The sequence below is a fragment of the Camelus dromedarius genome, chromosome 3 (genome assembly GCF_036321535.1).
Source record: "Camelus dromedarius isolate mCamDro1 chromosome 3, mCamDro1.pat, whole genome shotgun sequence".
NCBI classification, from domain to species: Eukaryota; Metazoa; Chordata; class Mammalia; order Artiodactyla; family Camelidae; genus Camelus; species Camelus dromedarius.
In genome coordinates this window covers 28616248-28642644 of record NC_087438.1, presented here as the reverse complement: position 1 = coordinate 28642644, position 26397 = coordinate 28616248, and the positions used below count along the sequence as shown (strand labels likewise).

The following is a 26397-nucleotide window of genomic DNA, read 5'->3' as shown; positions in this document are numbered from 1 at the left end:
TGAATCACCCACTCTGGAGGAAGCCAGCTGCTAATATAAGGAAACTCAAGCAGCCCAAATAGAGGTTTGTGTGGCCAAGAACTGATGCCTCCGGCAAACAACCGAAGCTAACTTGCTAGGCTCGTTTCATTAATGAGCCACCTCAAAATGAATCCATGAGCCCCAGTTAACACACTGACTGGATTAGGAGATAAAATACGGAATGCCCAGTTGAATTTGAATTTCAGGTAAACAATGAATATTTCTTTAGTAAAAATATGTCTTGATTATTGCATGGGACACATTTATACTAAATTATTATTTGTTGTTTTTCTAAAATTCAAATTTAACTCAGCATCTGGCATTTTTGTTTGCTATATCTGGCAACTCTAGTGCAATCTAATGAGAGTCCTGAGCCAGAATCACTAATCTAAACCACTCCTGAATTCCTGAGCCACCAAACTGTATGAGATAATAAATCCATGTTGTTTTAAGCCACTAAGTCCTAAGGCAATTTGCTATGCCCCGGTGGGTGGGTAACTATTACATACAGAGTCCATGATCCCACTGAAGTCAAATGCAAATTTCTGTGTATAATTGCATAGGTACATTTTCTGGGTAATGGCTTTCATTAAATTCTTAATGGAGCAGAAGCTATTCTTAAGCATAACACCCATGAAACAGAGCAAGAAAAGGAAGGCAAGAGATAAGGGTTTAGTTGACTTCTTGGAAGGTTATTTTAAGTCAAATGACATTTCCAATAGAACTTAGCAATGGTGGAAATATTTTATATCTGCACTGACCAATATGGTATTAAAAACTTAATTCCTCATATTAGACCAGCCACATGTGGCAACTGAGCACTTGAAATGTGGCTGGTCCATCTGAGGAATTAAGTTTTTTATTTTAAGTTTAATTAAATTTAAGTAGCCATATGTAGCTAGTAGCTACAGTATTGCACAAAATGACTTCAGAACATGGGGCAAAGAGTCATCACAGAATTTGGGCTGAGTCACCCAGAACAACAGGACATTCTCACCAAGAGTCTAAGTTCACTGACACAAGACTTTCTGCATATGTCCTTCCCCACCATCTCTTTCCACCCATCTCGGCAACGAGAAAAGAGGCTTCCTTACTATTGATTGGTGGAAATTAGGTAGAATGGTCACGTGAAACACCGATCACAACTGAATCTTTATCTAAACCCTAATCTTAGAAGGATTCACCCCAACAAGGATATCCAAGACTCATTTTATCACATTCCAGCTTCACCCGTTTCTAGCTGTGTGACTTGGGAAAAACATTTAACCTCTCTGTACTTCAATTTCCACACCTGTAAATTGAGCTACTAATTATCTACCTCAAGGTGCTACTGTGAGGATTAAATGGATTAAAACATACAGGCAAAGCACTTAGAAACTTCACACAGAATCATTATTGAGTAAATGTTAACTATATAATATAAATGTGAACAATATTAACAAATTTACTATAAGAATTGCACAGTTTAACATAAACTCAGTGATTGGCACCTAAAGCCAGCTGCTGATCCCACTCCCGACCCATGTGGCCGTGTCCCTTGCCCTGGGAATGTGGTGGCCATTCTCGGGGGGCTGATGATAAGGTGGCCTCTCTAGTCTGAAGATCCCAGCTCAGTAGCAGGTAATTCCTGCCCTGACTGCTTCTTACTCACTGCGATTCCTCATCAAAGCCTTCTTACTTGCTCTGCTATCACTCAGAGTAATCCACGTGAGGCTGTGTGACGGGAGAAATTTGGATCTACTTGCTCTCCCCAACATTTATTTCTATGAACCCCTCCCAACCACTACTGTTCACTCTCAGAGAGCTGCCACCAGCCCCTCTTGGTGCCTGTCAGTCCTCCAGTGGCCCCTTCACGGTTCATCCGTATGGTTAGAACACAGGCATGTTACTCAGGGCAGAAAGACTTCTTGAGCGTCTCAGGGAACTCAAGTCATAGAAGAAAAGGATGGTCGAGTACTCTTGAAGAAATTACAGATTTGTTTTTCAGCCTTTCTCCCGTTGCTTGCCTCTCTCTTATTTGCACATGGAATCATTTTTCAACTTGTGTTTACTTTAGGATAGAGATTCTGTGATGTTCACAGACTGCCTAATGGGCTAGCACTGCTTGGAAGCACTCTGAATCACATTATTTTGCAATTCAGTACTCTGCCCTCTAACCCAACAGGGAGAGCCCAGTGTTCTGCTGGTAAATCAGGGACGTTTAGCTTGGCTGACCCTGCTAAGAAGGCAGTTTTACCAGAAAGGAGGAGAACAAAATATCCCAGATGGGAAGAAAGAAATAGGCTCCCAGAGAACGAAGCCATGGGGATTGCTTAATTGGAATTGTCCTGCACCTCCATAGTTCTAAAAGATAAAATAGACCAGGCGCATCTTCTGGGGCCCTCCAGAGACTCCAAGATTACAGCAAAGATTATCTCACAGTGTTTTATTATTACTTGATGTAGTCCCAACCCCACCACCATCCTTCAGATTAACCTAAGCAGAGACCTGGAGAACGCACGTCAGTGAGACGTGGTAGCAACGACCCCAGAGCTCATCAGGGGCCTTGATCTACGTCCTTGACAGAGAGCAACTCTCTGATGAGCAATTTTCTATAGCTGCAGTCTGGGAATTATCGTTTCTTGGAATTTCTCTTTCTTTCAGATTTATTGCAGGTATCCCCAAAACTGGGCCAATAGAAAACACTGTTAGAGTCCAGAGCCACATGAGGGAAGGACGGTGGGATTCATCACAAAAACTTGCACGTCTCCGCCTGTGCCTGGGTCTGGGTCTGGGTCTGGGTCTGTATGTATAAAAATCACCAAGTCATGACCTGAAAAATGGCATTTGCTTCTTATCTCTACTTTGTCAAACTTTATTTATCCAACAAAACAATCTTACTTATTTGTATTCCTTCTGGACACACTGTCCTGGATTTTATTTATTGAATTATGTGGTTATCCTGAAAGCAAGATAAATTTGGAGAACACATTTTCTAAATACATGTGACTCATAGCTTCTTTTTTGATTTGGGAGCCACCGAAAAACACAAGATAAGAAATCCTTCCTTCTGCCTTACCTACCACTTCCTCCAAATAGTCTCAGAAGTAAATCCCGAGGATTAGCTTGACCAACGTTCTAACACCTCAGCTGCACAGTGGTCAAAAAGAGGCTCTATCTTTTTTTGTTGTTGTTGTTAACAGCAAGAATTAAATATTTATTGGTATGGTGATTAAATCACATTGCAATGTATTTCCAGGAAATTTTTTCTTGATTTCCCTGCTTACTAAAGCCATGGGTTTTGTTCTGTTTTGTTTTGTTTTGTCCCCCCCCCCGGCACTCGGTATCTGTGCAGAGAAGAGCTTCCTGACTTAGGGTTCAGCTGGAACCCTTCATTCACTGCATCATGGTGCGTACTTGAGTTGCACGTGATCTGATAACACACTAGCCCTAAGACTTTCACGCTAATCACGTTCTCCTTAGGATGTCTGGTAGGACTTTCCTCTGATGAGACAATTCCATTTCACTGCTACAGAAAATTCCTTTGGCGTGTCTGTGTTCCCAGCCAACTTGGTTGGCAGATCACTCCGTAATGGACCCTCATTCAGCTGCAAGTTGGCTTTATTCTTTCAGTCAGTGCTTCTCTGTTTTGAGCATCAGTGATCGGTTATAGGCCTGAGGGCCCTCCCACAGAACTCAGCACCAGTCCTCTCTCACACGGCTGCCTGGAAACAACAATGATAACAGCACAGTTCTTCATGTTTTTCCTTTTACAGGAAATTGTCCTCAGCCTGTGAATCAAAAAGAACATTTTATTTTTCTTTCTTCTGCCTACCTTCTCCCTTCAGCCCACCCCTTCTGAAACAATGACAGTCTTGCCATCTGGTCTTCTTAACCCTTGGCTGAAAAGCAAAATTTTTATGTGATTGATGTTTTGAGTATAAATTTGGAGCTTGGCCTGACAGGAATAAATAAAAAGACAAATTGTAGGCGCTTTGGTTGTCACAGCAGGGACTCCTATCACACCATCAGCCTTCCCATCCCCAAACGAGTGAACTGCCTGAAAGACCGAGGTAATTGAAAGGCATGCAGACACCTCTGGTTTCTCAGATATTAACGGAAATTGCCTCCTACTGCAGCTGCTTTCTGGCTCAGTGTTTTCTGCTTTCTCTTTCTGCTTTCAGTGTTCTGAAAGAGAACAGTTCATTCCATTTCTAGCTGAAGTATTAATAGCCTTTAACTAGTCTATCAAGGGAGAAAAAGCTCAGTGGACTGTTAGGTAGTAGGATTAATGTGGCTGCTCGATTCTGCTGCTTCTATCCTGAGAATGCTCCAATCTCTCCCCCCCCACTCTGTCCCTCTCTCTCTATCCCTCTCTCTCTCTTTCCCTCTCTTCCTTCTCCTTTTCATTTTTCTTCTGTCTCTCCTCCCCCTCTCCTACCTCAGAGAAAGAGTCGTAAATACACCTGAACACCCAAGAGTATGTTGCACCTTAATTTATCTTACCTTCAAGTTTATGGTGGCCGCCCTCACTAGCTGTTATGTTCATCTTACTAATAATCCGGATGCCTATGGTGGGTCAGTATGGGTGTGTATGGGGGTGTAAGTTGGGTAGGTATAGGAAGAAAATATAGAGCAAATGATAAACTGTGGGGTTCAAAAAATATTGATTAATATACTTATCTTAGCTAAAAGGAAAAGTGATTAACATTTTACATGCAGACACATAAGAAGCTATTTTAGGAAGTGTTGGTGTGAAGGAAAAGCCAGGCTGGGCCTACTCGTAAATCTAAGTGTAACAGGTGTCGATTACTGATCTGAGTTTTGCTGGGCCTAACTCATAAATCTAAGTTTAATTAGTGTTGGTAACTGATCTGTTCTTATTAGAAAAGTTCTAGTTTACTGATTCCCTGCTTCCCTTTTGTGATATTGCTGAGCTGTTTGCGCCCTTTTGGCTAAAAATCCCACGCTTACAATTAACCCTATAAAACCTCACACACACGTCTTGAAGGTGCTTAGAGCTCCAGAGCAGAAGCCCCTCTGAGCCCACCGGCGTAATAAATCTGAGTATTCCAACCCTCCGAGTGGTGCTTGTTTCTTGGCTGGTCTGTTGTTTCCATAACATTGGGTGAACCAGCTTCTCAGCACCTACAGCTCTGGTGGCTACTTAACAACAGGATGGGCTCACAAGTCCCACGTGAAGCTGGGATTAGCCACGAGCTGCCTAGCTGAAAGGGGGAGCCCTCAATCAAATTAGCCAGTTACCTGGCTCGTTGCTGGGCAGGCGACTCAGGGCTCCAGGAGAAATTTGTCAGCTAGTCCGCAACCCCACCTTCCCCCATCTGAATACCAAGAACCCTCCCTCTGTTTCAAGGGGATTCCAAGCATCCTGGACTGTTGATGGTGGGAGGGAGGTTACATACAGAGCAGTTACGATGGGGCTCAGTAAATCTCAGGGCATTGATAAGCAGCACTTCTGTTGGTCAATTATCAGGAAATGTGTGGAGTCACAAGAAGGCATATTCCGCCACAATTAGAACTTCCAAAGCAGCTTCTCTTCCCTGGATGACTTACAGTGTCCACTTAAACTGTGAGTGATGGTCTGTAGGATGTGGCTTGTCTCCCACATAGCTCCCTGATGCTGGTTAATGCACCAGCTGATTCCTTCCTTTCCCTGTGTCCGCCACTAGGTCCTGATGACTTTGACTTCAGCACTTTCTGTTTTCTCCTCCAAGGCTAGAGCCCAGCCCAGCCAGGTGGCCCTTACCTGGTTTGAGGCAAAGAGCGGGGCAGATGGGGAGATGCTCACAATCCCTCTGTTCTCCTTGCAGTCTATTTTCATAACATAAATAATCCTCCCAGCTTTCCTCAAAGCCTTCTCTTTAGATATTCTAGAACTTATTTTGGAAGTTTCAAAACATTTTCAAAGACAATGTTGAAAGTAACTTTCCTCTTGCAGTCCTGCTGCCACGATCCCACTTCTCTCATAGACAATTGTGAGTGTCTCTGTCTAACTAGAGGAGAGGCCAAGTATAAGGATGTTTAGAAAAGAAAAAAAAAAGGCATGAAATTTAGTATTTCAAGACAGAATCTCTCTGCAACCTCATTCACTGGTCCTTTCCTTCTCCACCAACTACTCACCAAGCCCTTCCTTCTCCTTCACTAATTCTGTGAACTTACTTCTCAAACCTCTTAGTTGTCAAATCTGCTAATTAATTTTTTTCGTTCAGACCTCATTCTCTTACAGCATTGATAATGCTGACCATTTCCTCGGTATTAGTTAGGAAAGGAGGGTGGCAGGACATAAGTAGTACACATTTAACTTCATGTAGCTTAAGATGAAAGGAGAAATTCGGGGAAGGATACTGATCTGTCTCCTCCCAAATAAATTATTTGTTCAACTCTTTGTCTCAAGGTCTGCCTCCAAGCCTGGACTTTTCAAACTTATCCCCCTACCCAGGGTAGAAAGTAACCCCATAATAACCTTTAACAAATGCAGTTGACCTCTGGATTGTCTGGATGCTGTTGTCTTCAATCAATTTAAACTTGCCTTCTTCAATCAATTTAATATGTAACTTCCACATATTATATCTGGATCTTTCCTCAAAGGACAATTTGATATATAAAGCTGGACCTAGATCAGACTTAAAACTTCAGATAGGAACTTATAGGTACTGCCATTATGGAAAACAGTATGGAGGTTCCTCAAAAAACTAAAAATAGAAAGTATAATCAAACAATCCCACTTCTGGGTATTTATCCAATGTAATTGGATCTCAGAGACATACCCGCACTCTCAGGTTCATAGCAGCACTATTTACAGTAGCCAAGGTAAGGAAATAACTTTAATGTCCATCATCAGATGACTGGATAAAGAAAATGTGTATACATACAATGAAATGCTATGCAGCCTTAAGAAAAGAAATTCTGCCAATAATCCCAACATGAAGAGACCGGAAAAACATTATTCTAAGTGAAATAATCCAGACACAAAAAGATAAAAACTGTATTCTTACTTATTTGAAGTATCTAAAATAGTCAAATTCATGGAAGCTGAGAGTCGAATGGTGATTTCCAGGGGCTGGGGGCCAGGGAGAATGGGAAGGTGATGGTCAAAGGATAACAAGTTTCAGTTACACAAGATAAGTGAATTCGAGAGATCTACTACACAGCTCAGTGCCCACAGCTAACAATACTCTGAAGAGGGAAGTTCTTATGTTAAGTTTTCTTTTTTTTTTTTTTTTTTAAGTTTTCTTACCATTATAAAAACAACGATGAGGGTGGGAAGAAACTTTGGGAGATAATTGGATATGTTTATGGCCCTGATAGCAGTGATGGTTTCACGGATGTATACTTATCCGCACTCACGTACAGCTCTTTACATGTCAATCATACCTGAATAAAGTAGTGTAAAGAATTTAAAAATATTTTTTTAAAAGCACATTAGCTATTCTTCATGGAAAGATTCCTTAAAATTAAACATAACACAGATTTTTCCGTTTCAAAGGACAATATCTTTAATGAGTTTTTTAATCAGTATTTAAACTAAAGTTTTGTTGAAACATATTTATCAGTATCAGAAAAGTACAGATATTATTTATATATAAAAGCACATTTTTAAATTCCATTGAAGCCCACTCATTTCACCTCCCACAGCTGCTATTTTGTTTTGATGAAAGATGAATAGGGAAGAAACAGAAGGCTAATGCTTCAGGATCTACCTGTAGAGCCCCCTGAAAAATAGTTGTGTGTCCCCTTTAGAGAACATCATTCTCCCAAATACGCAATCCCTCAATAGCTGAGGCACGAATGATGCTTCCTACAAAAGCAGAGGGGAGGAGGGGGGCAAATTGCAGGTCTCGTGTTTGGCACACACTAAAGAAAAGCCCCAGACAGAAGCCTGAATTGTATTTGTTGTCAGACAGGAAGGTAGAAGGTGCCCCTGTAACCGTTACGTGATGAATCTCACTCTGACACGACCATGGTTCAATCTCCTCACACATCCGCGATCCCTAGGCGTGGTGCTTGAGTCAATAGGGTGAAGTCTGAGATTACCTCTTGGGATGCAATAATCATATCTGACTTTTTCCATTCAAGGTCCCCTTCGTATTTGGTTTTAACTGAGGGAAGCCAGCCTCTCTAATCTTTCTGTTTTCCGAATCAACGTACAGAGTGTACTCTTGACCAAGGGCAGAGTCAATCATACTTAAAAAGAATCACAGAGCATTCAGATTTCTCCAGTCTAATCCTGTAATTTTCAGATTAAAAAGTCAAGGGCGAGAAAAATTAGCAATTTTTCCAAGAACACCCAGTTAGTTCCTGCAAAGGTTCATCAATATCCTTCATCCTGACTGACATTTAAAAAAAAGAAGAAAAAGAAGACCTGGATTCAGATTTGGGAAAACAAAGGTTTGCGTGATTATACAGGCGGCTGGGAGTTGGGAGAAATGGACCCCAGGGCAAGGACGAAGAACGTGCCTGCGCGCTGAGAAGCTGTCTGCGGGCCGGTTGTGCGGAGGTTTCCACTCGGCCACAGCGGCTGGGGGACTCCGAGCACGGCCACGGGCACCGGGAGCTACGGCGCTTCGGTGGCGCAGGGCCTTATGCTGGTGACGGAGATGCTCTGCCCTCGGCATCTCAGGACCCCGGCCTCACACTCTGTCATCGTCCGCTCCCTGCCGTTCACATCCACGCAGACACTAAACCCTTCTTCCTCGCACTCCGAGGCGGCTCTGCAGACACATTTGCTGCTCTGGGCTGCAATAAGAAGCAAGAGAGGCTTGAAGGCACATCGCAGAGGTGGGAGAGGCAAGGCGCGTTCCATCCAAAGTCACGATGCGGTGGTTGGAGAGCTTTGGACGCCTCTGCCTCGCGTGACACAATTGATTACATCCCCCCACCCCCACCCCGCCCTCCGGGAAAAGCAGCAGGACCAGGAAAGGGAGGCATTTCGCTCCACTCAGAATAAGCAGCTTTTGAGGCTGGAGCCAGGCTTCCTACCGGACCCAGAGGGGCAGTTCTCTTCCCCTCATGAGCTCTCTACCTGCTGCCCAAACCTGGTGTGGTCCTTCAGCGCCCAGACCAAATGCGGACACCTCAGCAAGGAGCTGGGCAAAAGGCTCAAACAGGGAGACAAGAAAATAATTCAACTTGCTTTTTTGGAGGGTGGGGAGGGGTGAATTATGGATTTTTTTTAATTGAAGTATAGTCATTTACAATGTTGTGTTAGTTTCTGGTGTACAGCATAGTGATTCAGCTATGTATATGTTCCTTTCACACTTTTTCATTATGAATTATTGCAAGATATTGAATATAGTTCCCTGTGCTATACAGTAGGACTTTGTAGTTAATCTATTTTATATATAGTAATTAGTACCTGTAAGTTTTCTATTAAATTATTGGAATAAAACTTGCTTTGAGAGAAAGGGCAGGAATCTCAAAAAGCCTCAGATCTGGTAAAGACCAACCAGAAACAAGCTGGAGAGGAAAGCGGTGTGTGCACAGAACGTGTGAGGCTGGAATACCAGCCAGGTGTCCGTAGAAGAAAGGTAACAAGGTCAGCCAGCCAAGTGTGGTGACTGCCAAACCAGAAGTGGCCCAGACGTGGCTGGAGTGGCACGTGTCATCGTCTCTCGAGTGAGGGAAGAGGTGCCCGGCGGGGACCAGCCGGGAGGGGGAGGGCCTGAGGAGCTGGCAGAGACCTTGCAGATCGCACAGTCCAGCTCCCAAATTTGCAGACGGGGAAACTGAGGGCAGGGACTTGGCTCCAGGAACTCCGCTCTTCCCCCTTGATAGTAAAGCCCAAACCCTGAGAGGTGGACCAGCCGGTGATGGTTATCAAGATGACTGTGAGTGCTACGTGGACACAGCACCAGCAAATACTGAGAAAGTGGTACCTCTTTTTCTCTTCTCTTCACATCCTTCTGAGTACTTCTGGGAGAAAGTGTCAGCTTGGCATTGGAGTGCTTTCAACATCCCCCAACACTTGCCAAACAACCCTTATCACAAAGAAGCATCATCCCCCAAACTTTGAGCAGCATCTGACTAGTATCACCAAAACTTGTTTCATTTCATTGTATGCATTTTTACGGTCACCCAATATTTATGACAAGTGATATTTCCTGTTAAGGATGTGATAAAAACTTCCTTTTTTAAAAAAATTGTTATTTTTGTTATTTTTGTGTGAGTCTGTTTTTTTAGATGAGTACAATATGGATAATACCAGGACAGAACAAAAATCATGAAGGTGGAACATAATGTTTGGGAGGACATTCAGACCCTCAGGGAAGGTTCTTGATCCATTCCTCTCCCCAGAGAAGGCAGTGGGAAAGGACAGTTCACTCTCAGACTAGCCTCAGTCTTTGACATCCTCAGGGATCTGCTTTGATCTGCTGCCAAACTAGAAAGCTGCATTTCTGAAAACTTCACTATGACTTTAGCATTGTTATGGTTACAAATATGAAATGCCCCTTACCATCACATTTTCCCCACAGTGGACACACTCCGCAAGCTTTCTCCACTGAGGCAGGCAGAGTACAGCTCTCTCTACCAGTAACGGTGTAATTTCTCCCCTGACACTGGAGAACGTGCATCTTGCAAACGGTCAGAGGTAGTATCCTTTTGCTTCTCTCGTCTCGAGCACATACATCCAAGGAGGATCTGAAACAAATGTTTTAAATTACTTTTTTTTTAACAAGATGTTCATTCTTCAGAGCTGAGAATGAGAAGTAAAAGGGGAGGCTTTGAGCTCAGAGCCTCCAATGTTATCACCCAGAGCAAAACAATGAAACGGAAAGGCAAATCCCCTTCATTACTTCAGCCTGACCCCCTCCAATCTTCAAAATGAACATATTTTGCTCTTTATTTGCTCACAATTTTTACAAGCTTAGATATCTACTGTCGATCTAGTTTCATCTAGAACAGATCAGATACAGCAAATTAGAAGGGAAGGCAACGTATGCTAGCAACAGCTGATGGACTGAGAACAAAGGAGACAGAAAATCAGCAAAGATCAAACATTCAGAGACTTCTTAGTCAAGTGGCACCACTGACTGCGGGAGAAAGTAGCTCCTTCCAGCCCAGCAGCCCTGAGAGTGCATGTCCACAACACTATCCACAGTTGATGACTGAATCCTCAAGGGAAGATGAACTCTTTTTTTCAATGCCATTTTTAGAGTATCTATGTTTGCAAAATAGTTTAGAAATATTTCCATAAAATGTGTTGCTTTTTTTCTTAAGCATTGGTGCTAAAATAGTGCCAACTATTTGAAATGTCACTAACTAAAACAACCACATTTCTGAATGCTGATGGGTAAGGAAGCCATTACTATAGTGAAACCTTAGACAACAAGGCTTTTTTTTAAGAAATTGCACTTTTTTTTTTAATATTGGGGATTGAACCCAGGACCTCATACATGCTAAGCATACACTCTATCACTGAGCTATTCCCACCCCCAAGGTATTTTTGAATAGCAGACAGAATCTATATTTACTTATGTATATGTCTAGCTCTAATGTTTTCTTCTCTGACCAAGAGCTAAATTTACTTGGACATTTACGTAATAGAAACAAATCCTTGTACCTCTTTTCTATCTGTTTATTTAAACTTTAAATAGAATGACTCAGGTTAAAGGGCAGAGACCTTACAAGGTCACCTACCTTGTTATCAGTATTTGTTAAGAAAACTCGTACCATGTCTATAAACAACAGGGTGCAGATAAACTAAATGAATCAGAGAAGTTGGAAAGAGGATGAAAGTGAATCAAAGTAAAAAACAATTAATAAAACAGCACAGTCAGAATATTCTGGGCTGGCCATTTCCATCTATACTATTCAGTTATATTGTCCTTCATACAAGAAGTGATTTCTTACAAGACACCACTGCAATCATCATTAACCAATGTAGGTGTTTAAGGAGTTGGATATATGTTTTAATGATCATACTAACTGAAAGCCAAGTAATTGGCTCATAAATGTGTGTTTCTATTCTTAACCTTAAAGATGGCCAGTAAGTCTGTGGCACAGGATATCTCCCATTTGCTTTTCCCGATTCACCCTCCACTCTTTTCCATCTTGCTTGAGAGGCTGACGCGTGTGGACCACATCAACAGACTTCCTTGTCCTCTAGTTTCAGGTGTGTTTGATCAATGGTCAGGGAGCAGGGTGGGGAGCAGGGGGTGCAGGAGATTGGAGGGAGGGAAGAGAGTGTGGGGGGTATTCCCCTGAGGGGTCACTGAGGCCCCTAAAATGAGGGACTCAGCCCCTTCTCAACTCCTCCTCAGCTAGCCCTCTCTGTCTCCAGTTGTTGTCAAGGCTCCTCTCTCCCCGCTTCAGGCTTGGACATGGATATACTGTGTACTCTAGCTCCTACCAGTCCAGGAGGACTGCCCTGCCCTCTTCTCTCCCCACATTTCTGTAAACAGTCCCACCAGTAAACCTCTTCTTGTCCCCATTTAGTTGTGCCATCTGCATCTGACATCTAGTAACTGCTTCAGATATCCTTCTACAATGGAGGGGCTTCAAGTTGGGTGATGTTCTTATAACACAAATCTACTTCAAGAATCAGAAAAGCAGCTGCTTTATTATTGCTTTAAGAGTTTACATGTCAAGGGAATTTCAGCACTAATCTCCTCAAGCTCTAAATTCTCAGATGACAGTTTTGTCATTCTGCCCCGTTTTACACAGAGAACGAGCAGTGCTCAAACGCTCCTTCAGCCTTTCTCACCAGCCAGCTTAGAACACTGCTTTACACCACCAATCCATCAGTCCTGGTAACCCAGGCAAATGACAGGCAGCACATGGACCAGATTAAAATGCAAGGACCCTTAACCCTTGGTAGGTAACACCTTCCATCTAACAGAGACTACTGTCTTAAGAAATCATCCCATTTACTTTGAATAAAATAAAACAGACAGAGGTGAGCCTAGAGAGAGCTTACCCACATTCATAGGGCATTTTACAAACACATCTTGAATTCTGCAGTTTCTCCCAGCGCTGACATTCAGGCACTTTCTGTACCAAAGGGGCGTCTAAAAGAAAAAGATAACAGAGATGCGGTTGTTAGGAGAAGAGCTTCTTCGTAGCAAACAAGGTATTATTTTAATTGTTGAAACAGGCTCTGGAATATTCTGAAGTGCAACAAGTTTCTAAAAAAAAAAAAAAAGCTTTAGCTGCAAAGCATTTTATAAGAGATAGAGTGTTTCTAGAAGCACCCTACAAATAATTTCATTGGTCATGATAGCCACCATTTCTTCAGCATTTACTCTTGGCCCTGCACTTTTTATACATGGTGATATTTAATCCTTCTGAGCAATGCCCACTTAAGAGATTAGGAAATTAAGAGTCAGAAAAGTTAGGAAATTCATGCTAGTTAAATTGGCCAAGCCAAGGTTTAACTCCAGCTGTGTCTGAATTGAAGGCCAATGGAGTAGGCTCCCTTTCATCAAGACAGTGGGGTTTACTCTAATGGAAAAAAAAAATATGAAAACGAATACATGTATGTATATGCATGACTGGGACATTGTGCTGTTCACCAGAAATTGACACATTGTAATTGACTGTACTTCAATAAAAAAAAAATTAAATTAAGTTTGAAAAAAGAAGGTGGGGTTTAAAAACCATTTGCTGTGTGGACTGAATTTTGCCCGCTGTGCCTATAACAGGACAAAGCAGCAACATAACTTGACCTATATGTGGAGAACTCTCAGATCTCAAGGACAGCTATAATAACCTCTTAACATGTAAATGATCAAGTGGTCTTCCCTCCACAGTGAGTAAATGTCTAGAGATACTTACATTAATAAAATCCTCTCCACCACTTTATGTTTTCTACAAACTGATAGAAAGCCAACCATCATTCTAATTTTAACAGGTCCAACTTACAAGAGCATAATTTGCCATGGCCTGGGCTATGCCTGATTCCAACACAAACCATCTACAACACCCTGCTGTTTCCACCTTCCCACCAGCTTCATTAGATGGAATTCAGCGGCCTGTATTTGTGCATTATAAAGCTAATTACCTGTTTCCTATATCTGTAAGAGTCATTTATCTGAAGGACATGTTTAATGGGTGCACAAGTCATGGAATTCCTTACTTTGGAAAACTTAAGAACTTTAGACATGACAGGAAAATCTCATGAACAAGGAAGGCATAAACTTGAAAATATGGTAGCAAGGCGAAGTATGCCTGCTATGTCTAGCAACGTCTGTAGCAGGTACTTATTCTTTGAACATTTTTCTTTGAAAGGGTATTATCCTAAATGCAGTGTAGTGTCCTGAATTGGATCCTAGACCATAAAAGGACACTGGTGGAAGAACTGGTGATAAATGAATAGGGCCTGTAGTTTAGGCAATAGTATTGTAATAATTAATATTAGCAGCTGGGTTTTGACCAACAAAACTGTCAAGGGGTGTGAAATGCTAATATTACAGGAAGATGGGTAAAGGGTATATGGAAACTATACTTGCAGTTTTTCTAAAATCTAAAATGATTCCAAAATAAAATATTTTAATGGTATTATCTAGATCAGTGCTTCTCAACCAGGGGCAATTTTGCTCCGCAGGGGACATTTGGCAATGTCTACAGACATTTTTGGTTGTCACTCCTGTAGAATGCTACTGGCATCTAGTGAGAAGAGACCAGATTCTGCCAAACATCTTACAATGCACAGGACAGGTTCCCACAACAAAGAATTACAGGCATTTCAGTAATGTTGGGGTCGAGAAAGCTTGATCTAAATGTAAGTTCAATGATTAAGCCATATAAGTTAACTCTTCATTTGTATTCGTTTATTTGCTAATCATTCATAAGGATGGAATTTCAGATTGTAAATATTTTCTAAAAGTTATTATAATTTCTCAGTGAACGATCACTTGTAGAATTACCTAAACCAAAGACTTTGGCATTTAAAAAGAACACAGCTTTGTTATCTTCATAGTTTAACTCTTAGGGTCCACCTACCGTATGCACCTTTACTATTTTAAAATCAAATATCCTCACATCAAGACTAAATACTGACAGGGATGGGGACAAACGAGGGACTAGTGTTTAGTGGGTACAGAGTTTCAGTCTGGGAAGACAGAGAAGTTCTGAAGATGGATGGTATTGATGGTTGAACAATAATGGGAATGTCCTTAATGCCACTGACCTGCACATTTTAAAATGGTTAAAAATTGTGTATTTTACCACAATAAAAAAAAAAAAAGACTAAACACTTACACAACAGATATTTTAAAACTCTAGAGGCTGACAAGATTCGGATTTTTTGTTTGTGATGGGCTTAGTTTAAGGGGAGTTATTACTGTTATCCACGTCTTCTGAAAAGCACACAGGTCTCAAAAACATCCTTAATTAAAACCATAATAAAATTTGCTGCTGAGAAAATTCATACCAAATTGTGCTACAAAGTGATTGAAGAAGACATTTTAGGAAAACAAGTATTAATCTCATTTGGAAGAAAAGAGCACCGTCATCGACTGCACATTGTTCTCTTTAATGTCGGCATTATTGGTACAGGTCCATTACTTTATCCTCAATGAACTCACGGTTATGCTGCAGTGCACGTGGACAACAAAGCAGTTGTCTCTGATGTGGGTCTTTGACAGCTAAAGTGCACGCGGGAACCAGCATGGCGGGCGTTCCGGTGGACACACTGCCCTCCCATTCTGTCATCTGTGACTTGTTTAACATCACAGCCCAGGTCCACCATCAGTCACAGAGAGCCCCATACACCCTGCTCTCTTTTCAGTTGTGAACATCTAATCCACCTACTACTATTACTCATGGAATCTTGTCTTCATCTTCAGCACAGAAAACAATTTCAGCATTGAATTAAAAATCATATACTCAAGAAATAAGTAAAATAAAATGCGAGTGTGATTTTCTTTTTTCATTTTTAATTGCTATGAACCTGATCTTTTCCATTTATTAAAAAATGTAAGCAAAGAAGTTTGAGGTTATTTTGAAAACAAATCCACCCCCTCTTAAGTATCTCTAAAAAGAAATAGTTTGACTTTCGAAGTCTCTTCCTGCCTTAGCTTCTTAAAAGAACATTTTAATTTTCCATGTATTCAAAATACTGGATATTTTGATTTCTATTATTAAGAACAACTTCACAAACTACAATACTTTTCCTTCAATAACTCCTGCTTTGCAGTGTTAAATGTAAAGGCTTTTAAATTTTCAACTTCAATAATACTGATAAACTCTGAGAGCCCCAAAATGAAACATGTAGAATTTTATATAAATTTTGACCTCAACTCTGGACTTTATAAAAGTACATTTAAAAAGTCACGAGGAAACCAGAAATCAGCTTTTTGAAATTCTTTATTTTCTTGGCATCCTAATAGATTTAAAGCTAATCTTTGATATGAAGGATATATGTTAAAATTACAGAATCACCAGGGCTAGTCTTGCCTTTCCTGGAATTCTGTGAGTCTGTCTGTGCCACATGAAAAAAGTCTGTTACCCGGTCTATGAACTGACCTCCTTCTTGTAGGGAGGTAGGGAGGGAGGGAATGACCCACAGTTATGGTGGTCCGATGCCTTGAAGAACCACCACAGGGACTCTCACTAGCCCCAGTTCACCGAGTTCAGTTATCTTTGGACAGAACCAGGAGCCACTCACCTTTTTGCACACACTGGACATTCTTCATCTCAGGGCTCCACTTAAGGCTGGATCCGCAAAGAAACGTTGAAGGACCTTCTACGGACATGCCACCTGAACAGGAAAAGGTCACCTTCTCGCCGACTGTGTAGAAAGCTTTGTGGGGATGACTCTGCATGCCATCCATCAGTGCAGGCAGAACACAGGCAATTTCTAAAGAGAACGGAGAGCAGAATGCAAGGGTCATTGCTTTCCTAAACCATCTTTTAAAAAAATTGACAGTCTTGAATGGTGCTGATACACTTGTTCTGCTTCTTCAAATTAGCAGACAAGGAGGAAGAGGTGAGTTCACCCTGAAGACAAGTCCCAGCGTGCCTGGCAGATAATGACATGAACAACTGAAGACCAATACAGTCCTCATCCTCTCACCTCTGCCCTCAAGGCAATGTGACAATTCAAATTGAATAAGCCTTAAGTCCAGCCTACTGTTAAAACCAGACTTTGCATAGCTGCTACTTCTCTCTCTCATCTGGTGAAGTCCCACCAGAATTTTCCCAAGAGCTGTGTTCATTTGCATGTCATTAGCATACATTCAACTAGATATTTTACTACCTGAAATTTTAAAGAACCACCTTTAACCTTGCAATCATAAAAATGTTAAATCTTCTTTGGTTTCCCATTTCTATTTTTTCTTACCCCATTCCATTCCTTAGCTCAAATCTTCTACTTGAAAAAACAAGGAGAAAAGTGAGAAATATGCATAGTCATGAAATCAAGTCAGAATTCAAGCTTAAAAAAATCTTGCCAATCTCTCTAATGGACTTTGGACAATATTCTATAAAGTACTATTCTATTTCTGCACCATTTTCATCAGAAAATCCATTTATTCATTCAAAATCAGCATTTATTGAGTGCCAATATTGTGCCAATAAAGTTGTACACAAGATGCTCATCACATATTCTGCCTTGAAAGAGCTAATAATCTATCTACTCAGCCATAAAAACCAACAACATAATGCCATTTGCAGCAACATGGATGCTCCTGGAGAATGTCATTCTAGGTGAAGTAAGCCAGAAAGAGAAAGAAAAATACCATATGAGATCGCTCATATGTGGAATCTAAAAAACAAAAACAAAAACAAACAAACAAACAAAAACAAAGCGTAAATAAGGGACAGAAATAGACTCACAGACAGAGAATACAGACTTGTGGTTACCAGGGGGGTGGAGGGTGGGAAGGGATAGACTGGGATTTCAAAATTGTAGAATAGACTACACTGTATAGCACAGGGAAATATACACAAAATGTTATGATAACTCACAGAGAAAAAAATGTGACAATGAGTGTGTATATGTCCATGAATAACTGAAAAATTGTGCTGAACACTGGAATTTGACACAAAATTGTAAAATGATTATAAATCAATAAAAAATGTTAAAAAAAAAAAAAAAAGAAGAAGTTAGGGAAGTGGACCAATCAGAAGTGAGAGTAATAACCAATCAGGAGTGAAGGAAACAACCAATCAGAAGTGAGCTCAGAGACCCAATGGAATTCTAGGTGTAAGTTAGCCACTTTAGAGGCAAAAAGTGAGATAGAGCTTCCCGGCCAGGGAACCTGACGGTGCTGTGAAGACAGCAGCAGCCCTGCCTAGGGGTCCTGCCGGTCCTTTTATGGGGCTTCCTGCCTCACATAGATTGTACCAAATATGCCACACTGATGAGGGTTGTTGAGGGCAGGGGAGTATATACGTGTGGGTGGGGAGGGCTATGTGGGAACTCTGTATTTTCTGCTCAATTCTGCTGTAAACCTGAAACTGCTCTAAAAAAATTAAGTCTATTTTTAAAAAAAGAAAAAATTCAGTGGTGGGAAGGGTATAGCACAGGGGTAGAGTGTGTGTTTAGCATGCATAGGGTTCTGGGTTCAATCCCCAGTGCCTCCATTAAAATAAATAAATAAATAAACCGAATTACCCCCTCCACACCAAAAATAAATAAATAAAAATAAAAAAAACAAATAAAAATTTTAAAAATGGGAAAAAAAAAATCTATCATCAAATTTGTTTATCTCTGGCCATGACACATTTCTTGCTTCCACAATCTTGTTCCCACCAAGACAAATAGAAAGGCTATACAAAATTATAAGGAAAAATATTCCTGACAGCATCAGAGAAAAACCAAAGCAGTGGAAGTTTGGAGGTCCAAGATTCCAGAGAAAAGGGAAGTCTAAAGTAGTGATTACAATATTTGGTAATGCCTTTGTCCTTGAGGTATTTATAAATTTGAAAAACAAAAATTTTTTTAATTTGCTGAAAGACAGCTAAACTAAGGAGAAAGCTGCAGCTCAGAGGCTGAATAGCTGGATACAGTTTTTAGCAGTCTCACAGGGCTGGGAGATCAAAATTAGAGTCCAGTCCTCTACAAAGGGGAGGCCTCGGTAGAAATCCCATACTTTCCTTTAGAATCCTTAACGGTGACAGCCGAGGGCAAAGGGAAACTGGACTTAGTTCAGCCACATCACTTGCCAGAAGCAAACCAACATCTTTACCATCATCTAAAGTCTCAAATTATTTCTTTAACTTTTTTACATGTGAAGTCTGTAATTCAACCAAAACTCATTTAACATTAAAAAATACGACAGAAACAGACCTATAGCAGATCCAGACAATGGGATTAACAGTCATGGACCATGAAATAACTATGATTAATATGTTGGGAAAAAAAATAAATGACAAGATGGAGAATTGCAACAGAGAGCTAGAAGGTATAGAAAAGTAGGCAAATGGGATAGCTAGAACTGGAAAGTGAAATTAAGAACTCAGTGGAGTTCCGGAAAGCAGAGTAAGCTCAATTGTTCAGAGAATTAATAAATGGGAAGTAGATCAACAGAAAATATTTAGAATGAAACAGAGAGAGAAAAACAAAGATATATATGTATACATACGTATGTACATGTATATCTGTTCTAAAAATGTATCATTTGTGTCTCATGAGGAGAAGTGAGCAAGAATGAGACAGCAATATTTGAGGACAAAGGTCAAGAATTTTCTAAATTTGACAAAAGACGTTAAAGCACAGGGTCAAGAGTGCTTTGACTATCAACTACGATAAAGACCAAAAAAATCACCTCTAGGCACACCAGAGTAGAGCTGCTTCTGAAAAACAAAGACAAACAACAAATTGACAAAAGCAGCCACCCAGAAAAGATATGGCTTCCAAAGGAGAAACAGTAAACCTGAGAGCTGACTTCTCACCAGAAAACAATGAAGTAAGAAGGCAGTGCGATAAAATCTTTAAAGGGTTTAAAGAAACCAACTGCTAACCTAGAATTTCTTATCCTGTAAAAAATATCCTTCAAAAGTAAAGATAAAGTAAGAATATTTTTAGATGAACAAAAACTGGAACAATTTTTCACCACTAGATTCACAAGAAAGGAAAAGAAGTTCTTCAAGCAGAAGTATCTTTGAAAGCAATCTTTTCAAAGAACCAACTTTTGGCTTTATTACTCCCAGCTAGGGAATATTTATATTCTATTTCAGCAGTTTCTTCTCAAGGACTCCAGGGCAGAGAGGCCGAGAGACAGAGAGACAGACAGAGACAGAACAAGAAAAGGCCTTACAAATCAATAAGAAAAAAGACAGACAAACCAACAGAAAAAATGCCTCCAAAATTGGACAGCCACTTTACATACACACAAAAAAATCCAAATGGCCAATAAATACAGGGTTAACATTAGTCATCAGAGGAAATACAAATTTAAAAATACAGATTAGAAAATAAGATATCACTACACACTCACCAGTATATCTAAAAATTTTAAAGATAGATGATATCAAGTATAGGTGAGAATACAGAGCAACCTCAAATTCTCAGATCCTGGTAGGGATGTAAATTGGTACAACCACTTGGAAGACTGGTGGTATCTATCAAGCCTAATGATTCAGAAATTTCACTAACAGGTACGTATCTCAGAGAAAAAATGTACACGTGCAGTACAGCTTTCCTCACAGAGCACAGACCAACTGGCACAGGAAAAATACATCCCTGTAGCTCTGTCTATCCATCTGCTGAACAATCTTACATCGTAACACCTGGGATGGAAGCCAGAGAATTGAGTTAGGGTGGAACAACATGCAGAAGCACTTACTCAGATGCCTACATCTGAACAGAAAAGGATCCAAAGCATTTAAGGAAGGAGATTGTGGTAAATCCCCAGTAATTGAACTCTAAAGACTGTCTTGATGGTCTTAGCCAGAACTCAGCTCCCTGACCTATTCTAAGTTGCAGCAGAAACTTTAAAATTGCCATAAAATGTGCCTTACCTAACAGAAGCACCATCAACTAGAGAAATCTGAGGGTTTTTTACAAAGTATTCCTGAAACTTGGACAGGATCGTATGAGCCTTTCAGGAAAAGGAAATCGAGACATACGGAGAGTGGTTATCTATCCTGATTCATTCTCTTCCACGTTATCTTTTCATCTTTCATCTTAAGTTAGATCCTATATCCAAGGCCACTCACTCTGACAATGCATTTCCCCAACCAGCCACTGTAAATTTTCTCCACATCTGGCAACAGGGTCTCCAACAAGAGAGTATCCTTCATTGCAAGTATACACTATGTCTTTCCCAACAGGAAACATGGCACCTTCATCCTAAACAGAAATAGAAGATGGAGAGAGGAAGAATATGTCCATTTTGCATTAACAAAATGTTTCTTTAGATATACTTGGCCCATAAATTATGACTTATTTCATCATCAGGCAACCTACATTCAAGTAACCCATTTTGAAAATTGTAAAATTCTTTTTCCCTGTAGAATCCTAGCCAACAACTCTGGTACCACCATTAACTGAAATAAAGTTATTAATGCCATTGTACTAGAATTTTTTTGATTGCTCCCCAAACACCAAGCACTGACCTAAATATTTTACTAAAATTATTTTAGTGGGTACTGTCCAAGTAACTTTTTTCACTTATATTTTCAGGCAAGACTGTTATATTTTGAAAATATCCTTGTCAGTCAACTCTTCATAGTATTCATAGTAAGATGTTATGGGCTGTTCATTGACAATATTGCCCAATAAATGCTGCTATGACCAGGCAGAAATATTCGATATCTATAATTGTGTTCATGGAAGTTTAAGTTCCTCACTGATGACTTTTAGAGGAAGCACAGTGTTGTTGTTCGCCCCTCACTCTCCCCAGCCCCATCCTGTAAGGGACGTGCCTCCATGGCTGGGTCAGATTCAAGGACTTGTCTTTAGCTTGTAATGCCAGGAGGTAAGACTCACAGTGAAGCAAGGAAGAATTTGAAGGCTGAGCCTTGGGGGAGTACTCATGCTCATGTGTGGTCTCTTTTGGTTCCTTTCCTTATCCTTCTAGGTCCCTGCGACTTCAGGGCTTGGTGAAGAAAGCTGGCCCAGGAGAGGGCGCGGAGCTGGACCAGCTCTGCTCTAGGCATTAGGACAAAATTCTGTGGTGCCTTCTTCTTCTCACAGTCCAGTCTAGCTCCCCCTGGCCCAGTCTGGCTCTGCCATGGGAGTTGGTAGGAAACAGGAGGTCCAGGGTGGTGTTGAGGTTTGAAGAAAACGGGGAAAGATACTTGATCTGCTTTGGTTCTAGCCCCTAGGCTTTCCTCTGCTTGCATAGGGACTTCTATATGGGAAAGTCTAACTCAGCAGTATCTAAACCTGGCCGGCTTTGTCAGAACTACAAGTAACAACTGAAAAAAAAAAAAAAAGGCTCTACCCCAAACCCACAGAATGAGGGGGGAAAAAAAAGAACAAGGGGCAAGCCACAATCTATTAAGTTCCCCAGATGCCTCTATGCAGCCAGTCCACGAGACAGTGTTTGGAATCCCCAGCTCCTTACAGGACATCACCTGCGCTGGAGTTTAAGACAGCAGCTCCATGATCTGCTGCAGTATGAGTTTGCTTGGCCTCATTCTACAAGAGTGTTTCCTTGAGGAAGTTCCTGGATTGTGGTGACTGTAGTGGGACAGTGTGAGTTTTACCGATGCTAAGTTCATTCTCTCTCTCTCTCCTTACACACACACACACACACACACACCCCTACATCTTCCAGCTCCCAACTGTACCTACATTTGGGGAAACTTTAGCAAATGCTTACTGAGTATATGTTCAAGGGCCTGGAATCTGAAAGGCAAAATCCTTCCTGCAGAAAGCAAGGCTGGTGGCAACAAGAGAATGACGAAAAATAGCTCCTATGTGAGCCATGAGGAGACTTACTGGGGTTTGGAACCAAAGCCTCATCATAACAGGGAGTGGGAAGAGTACAAATTAATACGACCCCAAAGACAAGAAAATTCCCCAGAATTACAAGTGGCAGATGACTTGTGTTCCTTCATGAACAAGAAAATTGCTCAAAGTACAATGACCCACATCTCACCAGACACGGACTGTGAGTCTTACTGGCTCCTAGAATAAACCTAATGCTTCACCCAACTCCCATATTTATGAAAAATTTAAAAAGGTTTCTTTCAGTGGAAAGAATAGGGAACATTCTCTATGAAGAACTTGCTTATAGATTCTTATTTAGTGTTCAGGATGGGAATAGTTTAGCAGCCCTCTGGCATGATAACATTTCTAATTCATTGGGTGATGATATTGATTTCCCTTACCACAGGAGATGTACTGCATTCTGCAGAATTCTAATCACCTCAAGCCAAAGAGGAAAAGTCACAGACTAAAACCCTTACCACTAAAACTAAGACGCACACATAAAATGTTTTTAGCACCATTTCATCACGGAACAAGGAAATAGATTATGACATCAGTAGAGAGCTAGATCTTGGAGCAAAGAGTGTATGTAAAGGGAAAAAAAAAGTCTTTTATAACCAACTTGAACAAATCCATCTTTCAAGGCAGGAGGTGATGGACAGAATTCTGTTGGAACCAAGGACAAAGGAAAACAATGTGGTTCAAGCAATCTGAAAGGAAAAAGAAACGAAACATAATTAACATGATGGATTTGCACACTTTAATAAACATTTTATACCACAGTGAACTTTTCATTTGCCTCTGAAAGGACTCCATTCATGTAAGTACATTAATGTGCTATTTTTGTCATTCTCAGAACCAAATATCTGATCACACCCTGGGATAGAAAACACAAACATAAACGCAAGCTTCCAAAAACTAACTAATAGATCAGTAGTATGGAAAACAGAAAGAAAAGAAAAAGAAAAAGAAGACACTGGACAACACACGTGCTTTATGCGATATCTAGACATCACCTATTTCACACCTACTTTATCTCCTTTGTTTGGTTCTTAAATACCTTTAACACAGAATTCATTCTGTACTGAAAATAAGGTTGAGATCGTGATCCTGCAAGAGAGGTAACAAGATGATAACTACTTTTGACCGAGCGCTCACTGTGAGCTAGGCACCGTGGCAGTTGGTCTACTAATGTGCTCAGTTCACACTCACAGTACACTGTGAGGTACGTGGAGAAAGGCTCGGAAAGTTTGAATAACTAGCCCAAGGTTACAGAGTAAAAACTATCAGGGCTGGATTCGCATCTAGTCAGTTAGGCTCCTAAAATCACGCTCTTTCTGCCTCTCACGCGGCAGTCCCTGGGGGCGCTCACAATAGTCACAGTGATGACTTCCTTCATTAAACAGTGGTTTTCAATAGTCCCTCTGAGGTCAGTGTACCACCGGTAGTATCTCTACTCCAGAAACTCGAAATCTGAGGGAGAGAATTACAAATAGCCTGTGACTGTTGCCTTCTTCTGAGCTGGGTTCCTCCTATTCTTGACACACTGAGGAAACTCAGAAATGTGAAGTATTAAGCGTAATTGTCCTTTTTGTACTAAGGGAGAAGTGGATATTTCCTCTCTTTGGAACACCAAGAAGAATGAGAATTGGTTCAATGCTTTCCTTAGGATGCTCCTGTCCTTCTCCTTCCAGCTTTATGTCTAAAGGAAAAGGAAATATGCCCACATGGGCAGAAGTCTCCTCAGGGACCCTCATCTTCCAACAGATTCATCCCTGAAGGCAGCATTCTCCACCCACCATAATCTCATGTTTGCCAGCTTCCTCAGTTAAGAAACAGTTTATTCAATTTCTTATAATGAGCTGTAATTGAAAAAAATCGGAAAATACGTGTATTTATATATATACATATATGTATGTCTGTATATGTATAACTGAATCACTTTGCTATACACCTGAAACTAACATTATAAATCAACTACATTTCAATAAAAAATAAGAATTTAAAAAGAACCCTATTAATTGGAAAGAAAACAATAAACACATTAAAAGAAAAGAATTATTAAAAACAAAACAGCCTATCAATAAAATCACACTACATGAATTGTAAAAAAGAGAGAGGGAGAGAGATACTGTTTATTGTTGGATTATGAGGCACCAAAGACCTAGGAATAAGGCATCCCACCTCCCTAGACCAGACACCCAACCATCTTACATCTTTCTTCAACTCACATGACCTTCAAATTATCTTCCCAGAGTTTGTGACAACCCCTAAATCAGAGAGGGTTACAAGGACAATGTAAGACAGTGGGGTGTGGATTAAGAACTCTTACTCAGGGGTATGGTTCAGCAATTAAGCATTTTTGAAGATAGCTTTTACAAGATCCTGATGAATGGGAAGGTGGTGTCAGCCAGCTGGGCTAAGCAGTGAAGATGTTAGCCTCTCAAATTTGTACTTTACGCTTAGTCCAAAATAAATAAATAAGAGGGAATGGTGTGTCTGAAGTCACACAACCACAACTGAACGCCTGCTACGTGCCAGGCACTGTACTAACCATCTTATACTCTTAACCTCAGACAATATCCTACCATCATTGTGTCTACCATTTTTATCCATATTTTTGAGGTGTGGCAAGTAACTTGCCCAAGATCACGAAGTAAGTAAGTGGCAGATCTGCTTGATGCCAAAGCTGCTGCTCTCATCCACTAAGCCAGAAGGCCCCCCAGTTCCCCAGCCTTTTGTTAACACCCGCATCAGGAAAACTGGAAGCACACAAGTGCAAATTGGCTGCGGCATGTCCGTCCCCTGTAACTGAACCCAGTGCTAAGGGCAAAGTACTCACTAATAAAACCATGATTAAGGTTTAAATCTTTCAATGGCAGCAGGTGTGTACTCCAAGCTTACTGCAGAGGGCACTGTGTTTGATGTAGCTGCCAGGAGGTCTCGTCTCAATTACCGAAAATGCTCCAGCTCCTCATCTTCGCATTGCCTGCTTTCTGACGTTTCTCCAATACAGGATTTCCCTCCCCTACTGGGAGGTGGGTTATTGCATTCTCGGCGCCTTGTTTTCTTCCCCTGAACACAGGGTCCCCAAGAGGACCAGCAACTCCAACCTCCGTCAACCCCTCCTGTGAATAAGGGAGAGGTTGTTCAGAAAGTAAGGAGAGGAAGATTTCAGAGCTTAGTGCTAAGCTTCCTGCCCATGTGGTTGCTGGTGGAGGGGACCATCTGGGGTTTATTACCATCCCTCTGTTCACTGAGGTCTTCTACAATGGCCAGAATGTCTCTGCACACTGACTAGGATCGTCAATAGCAAGGCTGGATTAATGAACTTCTTGCAGTAATATCTTAAATTTGTTTATTATTTTACAATCAAAGCACTTTCACATGCATTTTTTCGTTCATTTACTTCTCACAAGAATTGGGGAGAGGGTGTAGCTCAGTGGTAGAGTGAGTGCATGTGTGCTTAGAATGCACAAGATCCTGGGTTCAATCCCCAGCACCTCCACTAAAACAAACAAACAAACAAACAAACCTAATTACCTCCTCCTCCC

The 26397-nt window shown here is 40.9% G+C and overlaps 1 protein-coding gene and 1 non-coding gene across 2 annotated transcripts in view; one reads left to right on the top strand and one right to left on the bottom strand.

Annotated features, from left to right (window-relative positions):
• Positions 1 to 7491: 7491 nt before the first annotated feature.
• The window catches only part of C7 (complement C7), a 47620-nt gene continuing 28714 nt past the window's right edge, over positions 7492 to 26397 (bottom strand). The window contains exons 12-18 of the mRNA XM_011000751.3: positions 25800 to 25971; positions 23466 to 23553; positions 21124 to 21256; positions 16628 to 16819; positions 12938 to 13028; positions 10475 to 10659; positions 7492 to 8757 (exon numbers count right to left, since the gene is read on the bottom strand). Of these exons, the coding sequence (XP_010999053.3) occupies positions 8576 to 8757; positions 10475 to 10659; positions 12938 to 13028; positions 16628 to 16819; positions 21124 to 21256; positions 23466 to 23553; positions 25800 to 25971 (1043 nt within the window). The 3' untranslated portion in view covers positions 7492 to 8575. The remainder of the gene's footprint in view (positions 8758 to 10474; positions 10660 to 12937; positions 13029 to 16627; positions 16820 to 21123; positions 21257 to 23465; positions 23554 to 25799; positions 25972 to 26397) is intronic.
• TRNAS-AGA (transfer RNA serine (anticodon AGA)) lies at positions 26269 to 26351 on the top strand. The gene has a single exon. It is a non-coding gene; the product is annotated as a tRNA-Ser (tRNA).